The sequence below is a fragment of the Cydia fagiglandana genome, chromosome 2, assembly GCF_963556715.1.
Source record: "Cydia fagiglandana chromosome 2, ilCydFagi1.1, whole genome shotgun sequence".
Classification (NCBI taxonomy): Eukaryota; Metazoa; Arthropoda; class Insecta; order Lepidoptera; family Tortricidae; genus Cydia; species Cydia fagiglandana.
In genome coordinates, this window is record NC_085933.1 from 11518033 (window position 1) to 11536597 (window position 18565).

The 18565-nt window shown below is 36.1% G+C and overlaps 2 protein-coding genes and 1 long non-coding RNA gene across 3 annotated transcripts in view; 2 read left to right on the plus strand and 1 right to left on the minus strand.

Moving 5' to 3' along the window:
* The window catches only part of LOC134676414 (neuropeptide SIFamide receptor-like), a 114031-nt gene that overhangs the window by 35848 nt on the left and 59618 nt on the right, over positions 1–18565 (minus strand). The window lies entirely within an intron of this gene.
* Positions 796–2644, plus strand: LOC134676758 (uncharacterized). The gene is made up of 2 exons (XR_010099955.1): positions 796–1075; positions 2377–2644. It is a non-coding gene; the product is annotated as an uncharacterized LOC134676758 (long non-coding RNA).
* Positions 7704–10212, plus strand: LOC134676724 (A-kinase anchor protein 14-like). The gene is made up of 2 exons (XM_063535112.1): positions 7704–7830; positions 9928–10212. The coding sequence occupies exons 1-2, from the start codon at positions 7819–7821 to the stop codon at positions 10168–10170; spliced, it is 255 nt and encodes an 84-aa protein (XP_063391182.1). The 5' UTR covers positions 7704–7818; the 3' UTR covers positions 10171–10212.

An 18565-nucleotide genomic window follows, 5' to 3' on the forward strand; every position in this document is an offset into this window, starting at 1 on the left:
ACACTCTCATACTTTGTTCTGTTAAAATCGGTGCAAAAGATAACTTAGACGGACTAGTCCTATTCTAACACTAATCTCAACGTTACGATTACTGAGTGACTATAAGTAACATATTTAAACAGATACATAAATGTGAAACATGTATAAACATGGAAAATATCAAAAACTCAGGAACACATGTTACGTGATAAACCCAAATATATACCCTCACCGGGATTCAAACTCAGCCCATCCGGTTTCGTAGGCAGGTTCTTTACCGACTAAATGACACGATAAAAGCGTTTGCTGCTTTCTATCGACCAGTGTTAAACATTTTTAACGATATTTTGTTTGCTCTATAGTGTCACTAAGTATGCCATGTCCGCATAGATCATACGGATGGTGTTTAGCAAAAATGAGTCATCCCACATCCATTTTGCAATAAAATGTCAACTTTAAGAGTCAATTTTTTGAGTTGACATCTTATTGAACAATTAATGTGGGTTGACACATTCTTCTTCTTCTCTGTCGTATCGCTCTTAACAGAGCGGTCGTGGTCACGTTGAGGCGTCCGCATCGGTAGGAGAGGCGGACACAGCTCTTCGCACGATCTCCCGCCATCTCTCCCTGTTGGCAGACTGTCTGGCACAGTCAGATACGCGGTTTCACATTACCTATTGCTTAACAGCATCAATACATTCGTTACCAACAGGAATAGATTTCACTTAATTCTGCTACAACGCAGCCTCAGTTAAAATAGGTCACATTTTACACAGTAGATACATGGTTGTAGTGATAATATAACGAAAACAAAAACTTATATACCTATGTAATTTGTTATGAGATGCTTTATTACGTAAATTTCCACGGGTAATAAGACTGAAACAATAGACTTAGATAATTGGTATTACTAAACAAGGAAATATCTCTCAGTCAATATAACAGCTGGTCCATCAGGTAATACGGGTCAACTTGACGTCAGTTCTATTGTCCTTAGGTCTATGAAAATAGCTTATAAATAGGTTGAAGTGTGATACAATCGTGTGTCATTCGATTAAGGTCTGTGAACAACATGACAACATTAATAGCGCTCGTGGTAAGATTATTTTATTTTACTACTGCCAAAATTAATTAATTAGGATTAATTTTAATTGAGAACAAGTAACATTTTAGTGCATAAAATAAAGCTATCCCAAAATTTTATTTTTATTTTCAGAAAAAAGTTATAATTATTATGCGTGTAATGGACGATACAAAAACATATGAATAGACTTGCATTTTAACCGACATCAAGCGATGGATGCGTTAAAATTCAAGAAGAGACAGCCGATGAACAATGAACATCGCTTTAGTCATTACTAGAAATGCCGCGAATATTCGACAACTATTCGGTATTCAGCCTATTCCGCCACTTTGTCGAATATTCGGTTCGGCCGAATACCGAATATCTGTTGCACCTACCTAAAACAAAAATTACACAAAAAAATAACCAAAAACTAGGCATATTTAATATTTAAAATGTATTTTTGGAATGTAGTTAAATACTAAGGCACGTTTTTGAGCATATCATATTTTATTTTTATCATGGGTCTGATTTTATTGACTCTAACTACATCTATTATCCGAGAGGGGTCGAATATTCGGTATTCGGCCAAATTCACTATTCGGGGCATCTCTCGTCATTACTCTCAAAATTATTAGAAACTTAATGAGAAATTCTTTAAAGATCTTCGGTAAAAATAAACCTTTTAAACTGAGTTTATTCGAGCAGGATCGATAGCTGAAAAGTTCGACTGTTGAAAAGCGACTCAGTACCACATAACTTACCTACCTCCTTATAAAGTTAAAACTTCTAATTTTTGACCAGTGCTCGAGATCATTCTCTCCTTAATTTCGTTCCTGAAATATTAGAGCTTGTTATTTTGTTTCCAAACTAAGTCCATCTGAATCACATGTTGTGGATTTTCCTTAATATAATGAGGCTATAAATATGGAACTAGACGCGCTCAAGCAGTCTTTTTATAAATCAAGTCCGAGAGCGGACACTGACACAGGACGGAACATAATGGGATTTTTTTATAATTAGTAAATGAATAAGTTATATATGAAGAGAGACTACATAGACTACAGGTGTCTAATTAGAATTTTATATTATGTATAGCTAAGAGTAATATGCGTATTCTACACCATTTAACTTGTCATTAATTAAAACAAGTTAAAATCCTCTATGCTAATTTCGGTTTTATAACCTATGTATATTATGTCCCACTGCTGAGCAAAGGCTTCCCCTGTTTTCCGCCACTCGCCAGTAGCCACAAAATAAATTTACTAAAAATATATTTGACAGTGGTGAAAGTACTTATGATTACCTGAGTGAAATAATAAGTTGGTTTTCAGATGCTCTCAGTAACAATACTAGCGTCGGCAGCCCCGTCTCCAGGCATCCACATACACGCAGCTGCGTATGTACCTCCACCGGTGGTCCACCACGTCCCTGTGTACCACGAGACTTACGCCTACCACGCACCAATTGTCGCGCCAGTGGTGCACCCTGTGCCAGTAGCGTACCATCCTTACGTACAACCCGTTGCGTACAAAGTGAAAACCCATTATTCTTTATTCGGTAAATGAACTGTGATTTTATAATAAATTTATTATTAAATTATTGTTTTATTTGAATACCGTAAACTCGGGTTACTTTGGCCCACATGAAATTGAAAACCTCATTTAAAAGGAAACCAAACCTAATAATTATAACCTGGACCGAGTAAATCTCAATGGCCAAAGTTACCCTCCAGGTCTAAAGTAACCCAACTTTACGGTACATCATTCAGACAAAGGTACACCTTGTGGTTGGTACTATAGGTACAAGACTACGATATACAAACATATATACCTAGGTAAATACATACTTAGATACAGTTAAATAAATAAATAAATATTAGAGGACATTTTTACACAAAAATGACTAAGCCCTACGGTAAGCTCAAGAAGGCTTGTGTTGTGGGTACTCAGACAACGATATATATAATATATAAATACTTAAATACATAAAAAACAACCATGACTCAAGAACAAATATCTGTATCATAAGACAAATAAATGCCCTTACCAGTATTCGAACCCGGGACCATCGGCTTCATAGGCAGGGTCACAACCCACTAGGCCAGACCGGTCGTCAATATTAATGATAAACACACCATAAATTTGGATTTAACGCGTTTCTGTCCCTATTCCTATATCTATATCTATTTACTCGTATTTTTGGACTGACAAACAGATCAGAAATATACAGTTTTATCTTCAAAAGTCTAAGTTTAACCCAAACAAGTTAAATCTCTGTAATTTGTAAACAATAATTAAGTAAGGTTCAGTAACCCTAGAGTCTCAAGTGCTAATAATTCACGGCTAATGGCTCGCTAAATTTAATTATGGCAAACTACCAACACTCTGGTAGTTCGTTAATTATGGAAAACGAGGATATTTGCGAACGACATCAAAATAGATTGACGGTAGTTTTCAAAGTAATAGTAGAGCGGCGAATTGGATTGTTTTTTACTGACGTAAAATAAAGGAACTTTCAAATATACTCATTGTTTATGTGTATCATCAAAACCGTTATAGGACTCATAAAAAGAATAAATAAATAGAACGAAAACTTTAATATTTTCCATACCCACATAATACGTTTAGAAACTTTAGATTGCCGGGTTCAAAATCATATTTCCCACCCTACCACGGCATTTTGTGATAGCCAGTTTTAACTAGTCAAAACGCGTTTTCTAGGCGACACGTGAAACTAGTTTTAACTATGGAAAACGCGTTTTCACTGAAGCGATAGGTAGAGTGAGACCGAGGTTAGTCTGCAACGATTTTGATAGCGCACGTGGTGCAATTGTTATTTTTACATCATAATTCCATAGAATTTTGACGTTTAAAATAATACACGCACTGCGTGTGCTATCAGAAACGTTGCAGAATTTTTATCTCGGTCTGATTCTAAACTAGTTTTAACTAGGGAAAACGCGGTTTCACTAAAGGCCAGCGCAAACTGGCGGAGCGTAGCGCAGATCACCGAGGAGCATTAACGCCGCGCAGCGCACACCGGCGAGGTAAAATTCCCCGACACGCACAGTCCGGCGCTCGCGGTCGACGCACCACGGAGCACTTCGGCGCAGGCCGGGGGTTGCGGCGGCATGCCGCCGCGTGTACTCTATCACAAGGGACTAGTGACTAGTATGCACGAGTTCTCCCCCGTCGTCCCGGCGCTACTCCGGCTCACTCGGGAGGCCTCGGCGCATGCCGCGGGATGCCGCGGCGGCATGCCGCCGCCTACGGCCGCGGTATCCTCCAGCGTGCTCCTCGATGCCGTGGAGTAACAATCCTCCGTGATGCTCCGAGGTCGGTCTCAAAGCATTTAAATTTATACCTGAACGTAGCAATGCACGCACGAGAACTTTCCAAAGTTGCGAAACTTTCCACATGAGAAATTCTCGGTAACTTCTGAGAATGTTCTCGAGAACGAGAATTTATTTATTTATTGTAGTTTATACCATGAATATTCACGATAGTTTAGGTGTAGTCCTTACCCCCATAAAATTCCGACTTTTGGTCGTCCGCTTCCGGTCAGAAAAATGTATGACGGCCCAGCCAAACGGTCAGACTTAGGTGGGGGGTGCTCGACCAAATGTCATAGAGGGACCCTGGCAGTTTTTGACGCCGCCATTTTTTTTCAATATGGCCGACTTTTTTTTAAACTTTTTTAATTTTGTCCTAGCGGGCTGAAATTTTGGTCACGGAATCTCGGGGTCCCCTAGATACTTATGAAACATTTTATTTTGGAAAAACGCTACAATTGCGGGAAAACTGGCCACTTTTATTTTGTATGGCAACTTTTAGACGGTGCGTGATAGGTAGGGGGTGCTCGACCAAATGTCATAGAGGGCCCCGAGACAAAACAATCTGCATTAAAAAAAAACAAAATGGCCGACTTTTTTTTTTTTTTAAGTTGGTCGGAGCGCGCTGAGATTTGGCATGGCGGGAGATAGAGGCCTCTAGATTCTAATGAACCAAAAAAAAAAAATTTGGAAAATATTGTCGAAAGTCGAAATGTTCTCTGATATACAGTGAGAATTTAAGCAACTTATTCGTAAATTTATCACATCAACAAAATAGCTAACTGTAATAGACAATAATATATGCATAATAACATTTAGTTTTAAGTTATGCCTATTTAAACTTTATTTCAAGTATATTCTCTTGTTTAAACAATAATTTCCATGTTGCAGGAATGTTCTGAGAACATTCTCGAGAACGTTTCCGCTTTTTGGGAATGTTCTGCAATTTGTACATTTCTACCTGAACGTAATTGTAATAGTTAGGGAAGAAAATACATTGATCATTTTAAAGTGATATCTGCGCTGCACTCAGCCGGTTTGCGCAGGCCTTAAAAACTGGTTTTACGGAACCATATGAAGAAAAAGACGTACGCATTCTGAAAATTCAATCCGGCTCATAGGTATGCAGCACCTTTTTACAGACAAATCGGATCTACTTAAGAAAAAAATATTATAGGTTAATTTATTTTTATAAACAATGTCAAGCAATCTTGAATCAACATAATCATGGTCACACAAATTGCAATAAACTATTATTGTGTCATTGAAATTTTAAATTGATTCATGTACTTAAGTGTGTTTCAAATTTTCAATACCTACCCTTGATATTTAAAAAAAAAACCTTTTTTAACACGTGTCGGAGGCCAAGACTCATTTTGGGTCGTTGCGCCATTAAGTGAGTAAGTTTTTAACACGTGACATACGGTACAATGGCGTCACAGACAAATGTCCCTACCACGCCTACCAAACGGTAGGCGCACGCGAAATCAAATTCAAGCAGAGAACCCTCTGGCAATTCAGAAAAAAAAAATATTTAATGCGGACTATTTTTATGCCCTATTAGCTACCGGCCTTTATTTATTTATTGCCTTTATTGGCATTTGCCGGATGTTTAGCACAACCTTGCCCGCTCGATATAGCTCCACCATCCGCGTTGGAAATTAACGTTCCGGGATCACGTTATAAATAACCTATCACAGGAAACGTTAATTACATAGACTTTTTTTTATTATTTAAGTGTTTAGGCTTGCTTGTCACGTGGATTAAGATTAAGTGCCTTTTAAAATACATTAGGATGACACACGTAGAATATAAAATTTACTTATATTTATTTTGCTAAATTTTATTGGCACATATAATTTCGCACTATTGAAGCTGTTTTCAGTAATTTACAATTGGTAAAGCATTTATTACAACAATTATTAACAGAGAAGAGGTTATAGAGGTTAGGTTACGATAGTTAACTTCGAGTTAAGTTCTCTATAATACACCTAACAAAGAGTATAAAAATATGTAAGATAAATTGCTTTTAGTAATTAAAAAAACAAACACTTATTATATTATACAGGTAAAGACATTTACTTAAGGTCTCTACTTATCGTTTTATCGTGGCTCGAAACCTGACTCATACGGTAGCATTAAATGTATAGAAATGGTTTTGTGGATTGGTTCGTGCGTATTAGGTGGCCACTGACGAGCCTTCCAACAGTCCAAATAGCGTGGCTGCAATCCAAAATCGGTCCGTGAATGTCAAAAACGTACAATGCTTAATATTAGGATGCCGTCCATTTGGATGAATCCATTGTAACGGCATCCATTTGGAAGGCTCGTTAGTGGCCTGCTTTAAACATACTCTAAAATCTCGGGTTCTTAATACTTGGGTCCTTTTTCGGGACATCTCGAAGGCTGCTAGATTGAAATGGGCAATAATTACCTATTTTATTGATAGTCCTGGTAAGGATCTGACTATGGGGTCCTGGAGAAATCGTTTGTATTCTTCAAATATTAATAGAACTGCTGATGAAGGCCAGTTAAGTTATGTGGGACAGATAGGTATAGTATATCAACTATAACAAAATATGGGTCAAATCATCTCAAAAATATGTCCCGTAGCTCTTATGTCAGCGAATCAAGAATTATAGGACATATTTTTGAATAAGTTGGCTACACCCATATTTTTACAGTTGGCTGCACATAATATACATTTTTTTACCTTAACTTTAAACTAACTACTTGTATAGAATAAGTTACATTCTAATCATAGCTGATTTAACTAGTGGTATGTCCTTAAACTACGTCTAGGACCCGGGTATGTCCTTAAACCACGTCCAAGACCACCGGTGGACGGGCAGCAGCGTCCCTCAAATTCGGTGTACTCAACTGCGATCGCCAACCCGCCTGCCAAGCGTGGCGATTATGGCATTCACCCCCCAAAAAAGGGGGAGGCCTATGTTCAGCAGTGGACGTCTTATGGCTGAGATGATGATGATGAATAGCTGATTAATAAAACAAAATTAACAATTCAGTTACATTTACTAATTTTGAACTTCTTACGATTTCTTTTCAATTGAATTATATGCACAGGTATGTAACCATACAGAAACAAATTATATTATTTTGGTTTTTACTACATATTATGCTGAATAAACATCGGTTGCTGCCTGAAATTAATTATGTACCTAAATTAGAAATCAATTAGGAATTCGAGGTAAATTATGTATTTACCTAGATTTAACGATTAATCAGCCAGCAAAGAGTAGCCATTATTAAATATCCAGACTATACAATTGTGCGCTCAAGTTGCATATTGCCAAACGCACAAGATTTATTACAACTAGATGCATAGCCTAGACCGTAGGACATGAAGGCGCTATAAAAGGACAGGACCCAGTCTACCCCGTACAGTCTCCATTAGAAGATCTTACCCACAAACAACCTAACGATGTTCAAACTGGTGAGATTACTGTTATGCACGTGCGGTGATTGGTACCAATAATAATATATTAAAACTATCATCGTCATCAATTAACAATCATTGCAATTAATAAATGAGCATAGCTATTAGGTAACTCAATTATACCGGGTGTGGCCTGTAACACGAGCAAATAATTAAAACATAGATTGTACTCCTCAAACTGTGACACTTTTGTTCATCAACTTTTAAAAATTATGAAGTATTTAGACTCCCTATTTTTCATACAAAATAAATATTATCTTCAATGGACGCCATCGCCACGCCATATCATTGTGATTGACGTTGCTTGTCACGCCTTTAAACATAACAAAATTCGCAATACATTGCGTCTTAGAATAAACTTTAAAGTGTATTAAAAATCAAACCACAAGTTATTTTTAAAAGTCGCTGAACAAAAGTTGGTCAGTATGAGGAGTACAGAATACAGTTTAATTTTTTGCTCATATTACTGGCCACACCCGGTATTATGTAACGTTAATTAAGGCGAAATTTAGGTATTTTTAATGTAAATTACAAACTACGACTTAGGTCAAAGAATATATTTATAAGTGTTTTATTATGTTATAAAAATGTAATTAATAAATAATTCCTATACATAATAAGGGGAAATAATAGATTTAATTACAAATTGAAGATAGATATTTTAAGATATTTTTAACGTTAACCTTAGTATGTCATTCTAAACTTTATAAACTAATTCTATAATGTTATTATTAAACCATAATGTTAAATTAAGCGTACCCAAATATGTAAACGATGTTGGCGCATGTGAAGACAAAGCGTTCTGAAAATACTCTCGCATAATTCCCTTCCAATATATTTAAAGTTTCTATAACAATTTCAAGTGACCTTGAAAACAAAATTCATCAATAATAAACTCAGGTGAAACTTCTCGCAAGCTAGAAATGTCATTATTTATTTTCAGAACTATTTGGTTCGTTGATAAGATAAGACGAGTATTTCAAAGTTAGTGAAATTTAGTTATTGCGAATGCAATATACCGTTTGGAAGTAAATAAGATAAAGACTTTTCAAACAAAAAGGATTCTTGGGGATTTTCCTTAATTGGGGAGCTTCTTCAATTAGTAATTACGTTAATAGTCCAATAGTAAGTAGTTCAGTTTAAATAGTTACTATATGAAACACATTCGCATGTTACTATGTAAACTCAGAGGAATTTCACATTTCAAAAAACAAACGCTCGCCTTTCAAAAATAGCATTTCGCCGATTTCCACATTTTCGTGAGCCGAAATTGAGCATTCGAAATCCGAATCCGACGATGACTTAACAATTTATTATTTTTATCAAAGACAAATGAAATTTGCAATACGTGACATAATTTATTTCAAACCAAAATTTCCAAAACAATACTGTACCTAGGTAACTCTCTAACGGCGCGATTCGGGAAATGGATTAGACATTCACTAGATATGAAATAGTAACGATATGTGACGTTCCAAGAAAAACGGTCTGCGCTTAAACGCCATTATTAAAGCCGCTCCAATATTATTGCGGCCATAAGGTACCTTTTGCCGTGAAACGTCACATATCGTTACTATTTCATATCTAGTGAATGTCTAATTCATTTCCCGAATCACGCCGTAAGTTCAGCTCTATTCTGATTATTTGTTGTTATTGTATCAGTATCCTTTCAGTCTGTGAAAGTCTAATTTAATAATCTCTCAACAAAAAAGAATATTTGGTGAAAAATACTTCTGCCAAAAAAAACAATTTTGATTCAAATTTTTCTGACACCGTAAGTCGAATATGAAGGACGAATTTTTAATCTCGATGACGTGACAAATGATTTAAAGGTGCCATATTTTCACTTAACGCTTTCGCATCTGTCGAAATTTCGTTGGAATTTTCAACTTGATTTTGCAATTTGTGCGATAGACATGTTATGTAAAGGCTCCTCTACACGTTGGGCCAACGCCAACGCCAACGAGGGACGCAGCCATGCGGTAGAATGAGATAGCAATATCACTTGCTCCCTCTAACGCATAAATGCGTCCCTCGTTGGCGTTGGCGTTGGCCCAACGTGAAGAGGAGCCTTAAAATGGATAACGTTTTCAGACGCTCATTGTCGCCTTTATTGCGGTCGCGCAAGCCGGCGTCATCGCACCCGTGGTCCCTGTCGCTCACGTGGCCCCCGTGGTGGCCCATCCCGTGGCGGTGTCCCACACGAGCTCCGTGGTCCACCACGGGCACCCTATCGTGCACGCAGCGCCACTGGTGCACCCCGTGCCGGTCGTCCACGCTGCGCCCGTTGTACCAGTCGTCAGGCACCACGCGCCCATCATTGCCGTCCATCATTAATTTGCAGGACGAAGTACCCAGATTAGCTCAAAATTAATAGTCGATAGACCATTTGTTTCGTTTACAAATTAAAAAGAATATTTAATTACAAGGATGATTTACGTATATGAATGTTTGACTTTGCGTGGATACGCACAATCAAGCATTGTTTTGCATTTAAGAGGACAAAACTTTTTTTGAACAAAATGTGATCGTCATATTTATTGTTTGTTTTTATAATTTTATATTGTACTATGTCTATGATTTGAATTTATAATAAAAAATAGTATAGAACGATTATTGACATTATTATTACTCAAATTGACTAAGCCCCACTGTAAACTCATTAAGGCTTGTGTTGTGTGTACATAGACAACGATATATGCAGATATAAATACTTATGTATATAGAACACTCCCATGAATTAAACAAATATCCTTGCTCATCACACAAATAAATGCCCCAGGACCATCGGCTTCATAGGCAAGGTCACTACCAACTGTTTAGGTCAGACAGGTCGTCAGTATAATATAATTAAGTATTAAAACAAAAACATTGCCCATCGATGTGGTTAATATTTGATGCTCTAATTTGTTTTCCCGTTGCGTTGTAAAAAATATTTAATATGGCTAGGAATTTCTATCGAAGTTTCATTTCCATCACTTAACAAAAACATTATGAAAATTTCACTTCGCTTTTGTGTACCTAATTTGTGTCTAGTATCAACAAATTGTGACCTTGATAGTATAACAAACAAGGCTGTCAGGTTCAGATTCAAGGCCAGGTTATGGATAGGCGGTCTACAAAACACATAAACCCAATTACTCTTCTAATAAAGTAGTTATCAAAGACGAGATATTGAGCAATGAAAAAGTTCTGAATTCGGGCCAATAATCTATAAGTATATTTTTACATGAATTATTTATTACATTTAATTTAGAATACAATTATAATTGTTAAAAAAATAAGAATATTTTCCAGCCTGTGTAGTGTGTAACATACATATGTATATCTACAAATAATAATTCATCAGCTTTCAAATGTATAAGCTGACAGCTTTCAATAGTTCATACTGTCGAGCTCGTCTAAGAAAGGATTTTATTAAATTCAGGCCGTAAGGGGGTGAAAATGGAGTTGAAAGTTTTTAACAACCTCTACGCGGACGAAGTCACGGACGGAGGCTAGTACTAACGTAAGTAGAACCGTAAATCGTAAACAATAACTCAATATACAAGTCGCATCATTTTAAATACAACCGAACCCTAACCAATGACCTTCTGGAAGACGTATAAACGTAGAGGACCCATTGCGTAACGCTGCTCCTCCGGAAAGCTTCAAGGATAATTACTATGGGCGAATAACGAGACCCGGGGGGTTTAGCAGAGATACACCCCTGCACGTAACACATACTCGTATTTTTGACAACCTTGGTCCTCTGGTTAATGTGACGTGAATGAGGCATTGTCAAATTAACTTTGGATTTACTGGCCTTTTGGCAAGGAACGAACGACCTTGTTGAAACGATTCGATTTTAATTTGCTGAGGGGTTTTTACTCCTGAGTAATTTCATAATTTATATCTTTTAATTACAGATAGGTAGGGCTTTAGTTTTTTAACAAAGTTAAAAAGGCTGCAGGTAGCGTATAGTTGTAGGTAGGTAAGTACAGTCAACGGTAAAAATATGGGTGTACAAATCATTTCAAAAATATGTCCCATAACTCTTATGTCAGTGAATTAAGAACTATGGGACATATTTTTGAGTAAGTTGTCTACACCCATATTTTTACCGTTGACTACATAGTTTTGTTTCAATGTCGAGTTGTAGGTATTAATAAAATAAACTATTTCGTTAATTATGTTTCTAAATTAACAATTAACCTATTGTCTCAGTATCATAAGATAAGGATCCTGACTAAACTTTTAGTCATCTTTATTCCACGATTTCAACGATTTTTCTGCTTTGTATAGTACAACCAAGGTTTGAATCCACGATATTTTAACACCACACACATATGAAAAGTAAAATGTAATGAGATAATTATCGAACTACGTGCCTATAAGAGTGACATTCCATTTCCAACTGCAGCTGCAATACTGTTCATTTTACTATAGAAATTGACAATGACAGCGACGCGTTTCCATCACGTCACTCTTATGCTTACGCAATCGGGACGGTAACGCAACACCAAACGTCAGGTTCTGACACCGTTAGATGATAAAAGACTGGTGCTTTATTTTGCCACTCTCGCACGATAAGGATCCTGGCATGGCACACATCCTGCGTAGATAAACAAAGTTCTAAACAAGCAAGGCCGAGATTTTCACGCTCACGGAGCAGACAAATGCCAGGGCCTACTAAACTATTCCAATCTAAGATAGTTTACCAGCTCGTGCTGACAGGTGTATAAAAGGGGTGGTTAACTTGACGAAAGGAACATCCCATCCCTTACCTTAAATCAATCAAGGCTCGTATTGTTTCTTACAAATTAATCGTCTTTAGATTTAACAAAACATGGATGTTACATTGATTTCATGTTAGTATGTCTCGCGATACTTTAAAGTCGATTAAATATCAGCTAGGTACCTGTATATAAGATGACTAATTAACCGAAACCTTTGAAAATGTACACCCAGCCGCAAAATTCTATGGCTACTTTTTGAATGAATTCGTTAAAAATGTGTCCATGCAACCTTGCAGCTTGCTGTCCCGCTAAATATACACCCATCTATAATTAAAATATGCAGATACACTAATCTAGGAGCCCATCGATATTTTTGATCATATATATAATAATAATTATTATGAAAACCTATGAAGCCGGTAGTCCTGGGTTCGAATTCCGGTAAGGGCATTTATTTGTGTGATGATATGTGTTCCTGTATCATGGGTGTTTTCTATGTAAGTATTTGTATTTATGTTAAATATATCGTTGTCTGAGTACCCATAACAAAAGCCTTCTTGAGCTTATTGTGGGACTTGGTCAGTCTGTGTAAGAATGTCCTTTAATATTTTATTTATTTATTCATTTCATTATAAATGATATTTACTGAGCCGCTTTCAAGCCGGCTAAACATTTCACCTTTGTTGCGCAAATACAGCTCGGCGTCTTTTATGTTATGACTTTATGGCATGTCTAAGGAATAATACTTATGTTAATTGAAGGAATATTTTGGAAATTTTATTCTTTATATACCACAATTATCTTAACATACCCCATGTCCCTGAGCATACACTTAATGCAAAAGCTATGCATTTAACTCTCGCCCTTGGTCCTAAACGTTCAAATTCACTAAAAGATTGCTCCCTCAAACCTTCGCTCAGATATCGAGTCCCTAACGGCACCATAGGCACATGAGATCTCAAGGAAATTGATGTTTTGTTCTTAAGTAAAAGGTTTATCCTTGGGTGTTGTGGCCAATTCACTTCAGGAAATGATGGAAGCAGCGAACTGATATACATGGAAGTATTCTGTCCGCTCAGTTATGACCCAACGTAAACTATTCGTTTGTAGGCGGTGCTTACAAACTATTCGATTCGCAACTTCAGTTCGTCCGAGATGACAGTCAGTGACGGATGACTAAATTGATTTATAAAAACAACGTTTTTTTGTAATTAAAAATGTCTTCATGTGTCGTAAAGTGGTGCAGAAGTTATTTTAGTTCATACCAAGGATAGTGGAATCACTTTTCACTTGTAGTAAACAGATAACTTCAGTAAAATTTGGAATAAACATGACGATTTGTTTTCAATACTACCGTGCTAAGCTAAAACGTAACAACTGCATACGACTTTCATAACAACATACGACTTTTTAAATTGCGAGGATAATAGGGATGGTGTTATGCCAAATGTAGTAGACTATTTTATTAACTTGTGCTTGGTTTAGGTATTTTCTATATAATTATAAATGTAGTAATGAATTCTTTCTTACAGATTTGTATTTTCCTTTTTTATTTCATGAGATGGAGCTGTAAAAAAAACTACCTAATTATTCCAAATTAATAATCAAATTTGATATTATCATTTTACATTACTTTCCATTCAGATTCCCACAAGATGCTATTCGCAGAGACCTATGGAAAAAAGCTGTCCAATTAGAGAGACATGAAATTAAGTGGATGCCTGGAAAGATATCTAGAATATGTTCTATTCATGAGATATAACTCGTGAGATAATCATACCCGGTCTCCTATATGTAGATACTCTTCCACTGAATTCATTTAACAAATACACACATTATCTGAAAATGTTGATCATTCGTATCCACCCTCTACCGTCACATATATGTAGGTTCTCTCTCAAGCCATTTCCGTCAGTAGAAATGAGCGGCAAATTTAGAAAATGTAAGCGCGCGAACGGGTGTGGTCCCAAACAAAATTTTAATTTTGCACCTTTTTCTACTGACAAACTTGCTTGACCGGCTATATACATATAAAATATTTCCATTGTAACTGAAAGTGGGGATTTATTGTGACTCCGCCTATTCAAATATTTTTGACCCGATTCGTGTACCCGTGTAAATTTTGCAGACTGTATAGCCAGTCCGATTTTTAAGATCAAGTTCGCCCTACATTTACTATGGCGTACTTGATCTTAGAAAAACGGACAGACTATACCTGAACGTGAATTCGCACTGCCATACAGATTGATAATAAAATATACAAAATACTTATTATAGCGGAATACATTTATACAACAATGATATATTTACTTATGTTGAGTTAGTCTGTCATTTTATAACAATATTTTAACTAGTTATCTTTTAATCTGCATTAAATTATTATACGTGAATTATTTGACTGGTTCTTCAATGTATGGCATAAACCTGTCCCTGTCCAAGTCATATTCTAATCAAATATGAACCGCGAACTCTCAGCGGCCAGTACGTACAGCAAGAAGGTTATTAGAGGATTAATGTCGCTGATTGGTAGTTATTGACATTATATTACTGGAATCAGTTATGTAACGCTGCCATACATGACCCAAAAATTTTTTATTAAGCTATGAGCTTCATCACATCTGATATTTGAGTAATTCTAAGCATTTCTAGCCTGGGGTGGGGGGGAGGGTGGGGTACAAAGACGGCCGCCACCCGTCATCTTTAAAAAAAATCTATTCTGATCCTGGTGGGTACTTGGGCAAGTTTGGTATCATTTTCGTATAAACCAAAGACGTAGAATTCATTGCTGATATTTGTTTTTTTCAGTTTCATAGTAATTTTACAAGAAAAACGTAAAAAGGTGAAAAATTTGGTTGGAGATTTTTGCTACGCGGAGCCGAAACTACAAAAGATAGAAAGTTGAAATTTGCACACTAGATTACATTTATAAAGTGTACAAGAGATAAGAAGCGATTTTGGGAAATTCAACCCCTAAGGGGGTTAAAAAGGGGATGAAAGTTTGTATGGGGTTCAAGTTTTATTTTAAGCTAGGAATTTGAAACTTCGTAAAACGATATATTATAAACATACAAGAAAACTAATTTCAGCGTTTTTGAAAATTCATCCCCTAAGGTGGTGAAAAAGGGGTTGAAAGTTTGTATGGATATCATAAAATTTTTCGAACGCGGGACTTGAATCTTTGTATTTGGGGATATTATTAAAAGACAGGAAAAGTAATTTCAGCGTTTTGTAAAATTCATCCCCTAACAGGGTTAAAAAGAGGTTGAAAGTTTGAATCCATTACAAATCCGAGTAGACACACATTTCTTATTGCCTCCCAGGCTTGAAATGCTTAGAATTACTCAAGGAACATATATGATTAAGCTCATAGCTTAATAAAAAAATTTTGGGTCAACTTTATAACTGCCTCCGCTATATGCATTTCATCTACACTTAGCTATGTACCATTAGTGTAATAAAGATGACTATTATTTCGTTTACCAGCTTTGATTACAGGCTCTGTAAACGCGTCGTCTTATTTCAATGTAGGCGTAATTGTGTATGTGTGCTAATTTGGCCCGAGAATTTGAACGGTAATGTTCCTAAAGGCGGTATCCATGGTTATATATGATCGCAGGATGGAAGCTTTTAAGATGGTAAGGCATGAACCGGCATGGTACTCTAATGGAAGTCGATGTAATTTTAGAAACAAAGTAAGATTATTTATTTTAATGCTTGATAAAAAGAAGTCCAATATATTCCCAGTAGAATTTCTATGAAACTCATCTAAAATGACTATTTTGTCTTCAAAAACAAATTGTACTGATTTTTCTAAAGAAATACTGCCGTATTCGAACTTCAAGACATTCACAAGAGACGACACGTACTAAATCCATTCTAGATACGTTATAGTTTAGATATCAACTAGTTCTCTTTTGCAGCGCAATTCGGGCAACCAATGTCACTTTTACGTTAGATAGAGTAAGATATCTATTAGATGTGAATTGGATCTCTAAGTTGTCATATCCTGTGGAAATCGTTCAAGAGTATCTCCCAGAATCGCGCAAATGTCAAATTTGACAGGTTAGATCTTAAACATATTATCGTTATCGTTATCGTATCTTGGTGATGTCTATAGATGCCTATTTCAAAATCCGAATCGGGCCCATTATTTAGAGTGCTCAGTGAGACTGCTCACTTATAACATTAAAACTCGCTAAAAACATAATATTTATTAACCTTAAATCTTAATACAAATAAGATAAGTTATCGCAAAGCTCGATTAAAACTTTTTATAATTCTTTGTATAGGGTGAGCACTCCAAGCCTATTTCTTTCTTTCTGATTTCAGCATGATTTCAATAGTATAATGTGTCAAACGTACGACGAAAACAATTAGACCCACAACCGTACAATACACACAGAATTTAATTGTTGATATTGGATATATTTTAGCGTGTGGTGGACTGGTTCAAAGTCGAAACAGTTAACAAAGTCCTTTGAACATTTCAACTGCCGTCCGATTTCGATTGCTTGCCATTAATTCAAATTTCGATATACATACTAGCCCGAAACAATTACATGGAAGCAATCTTAGTCAAGGTCAGACGTACCGCACCCCATTCGTCTTGTCAATTAGCTCTACTATGAGTTCCGTGAATGACAGTCGATAGTGAGAAAGTTAAGGAAAATGTATGTAATAATTGTACAGTGCCTCTACCGGTCACGTAAAGAACTAAAAATTTCAATTGGTACCATGAGTTACAAACGTTTTTACGCGAGTTTTCCATACTTGCCTAACTTCACACCTAAAACGCTCTCTTTCTAATTATATAATGAAAACTGAGCCAGAATTATTCTGCGTAAATACTTTACGCGAGTAAACGTGAGCGATGTCATGGAAAAATACGTGCGTTTTCAACGTGACATTTCTGTCAACTTGTAAACACAACAAATACGCAGATTTTTCACGAATATTAATACAATTTTCAACGTAATATGTATTAAATTTATAACAGTATGTGAACTTCAAGCAAAACTTTAAGAGATAAATCAATTAATAGTTCGATAACAGGCTGATTTAGTACAAAGGTAATGAGTTATACTTGACATCATGTTTTCCTATTTCTACTGCTATATTTGCGAAAATCACATTGCTTACGAGCAGTTTTTGGTTTTAGGCAAGAAGCTGATTGAAAACAACATTTCCATGAAAACCCGGATTGCATCATGTATGCATGCGTATGCATGTAGAAGTTACATATGTATTAAAAATTAAGGCTTAATACAAGGAGCGGTACATAGACATGTTGCTGTTTTTGTTGCTGGGTGCACATAACACATAGTAAGAACATACCGCAAGACCTATTATAATATTTACACAAGAATTGCTACGTATTTTATTAAGCATTATTATCTTAAATAAAATAAAACATACAAATGTTCTGTGAGTTTATTTATTTTTCTTTAAGTACTAAGTAAGTATTATTTTATTTTCCGTTGTTCAAATTATTGTGTTTGGTACCTAGGTAATCGTTTTTCATGTAAACTTGGTAGGTAACAGGAAATATAAAACTTTCTTCAAAAACTTTTGCTGGTGGTCCAGAATCTGAAAATTTAAATAAGATTTAAACACATTTATTGCCAAAAACCCGCTGCGTGGGTTCATTTTGTATTGGAAGTGGGGCGCTTGGCACTGAAATATACTCGAGATTCGAGATCATATAGGTACTATAAAATTAAGATCGCTATTAAGGTCTATACGTAGGGTCTGTGCGGAAAGAGAAGAGTCGTAGGTATAATGTATGGGCTCCCCTAAATTTCACGACTCTTCTCTTTGCGCACACTCTATTAGATAATGTTACTTAGCAGTAGGAGACGGCCGCTGTCATGATGCGGACTGAAGCGGACCATTATAATACATACCTATTTTAAGATTTCTTCTCATGTGTGTACTATTTTCGTCATAGGTAGGTAGTAAATATGTAGCCAAAAGTAGCCTGTATAATCGCGCCGTATACTTTGCTTCCTATTTTT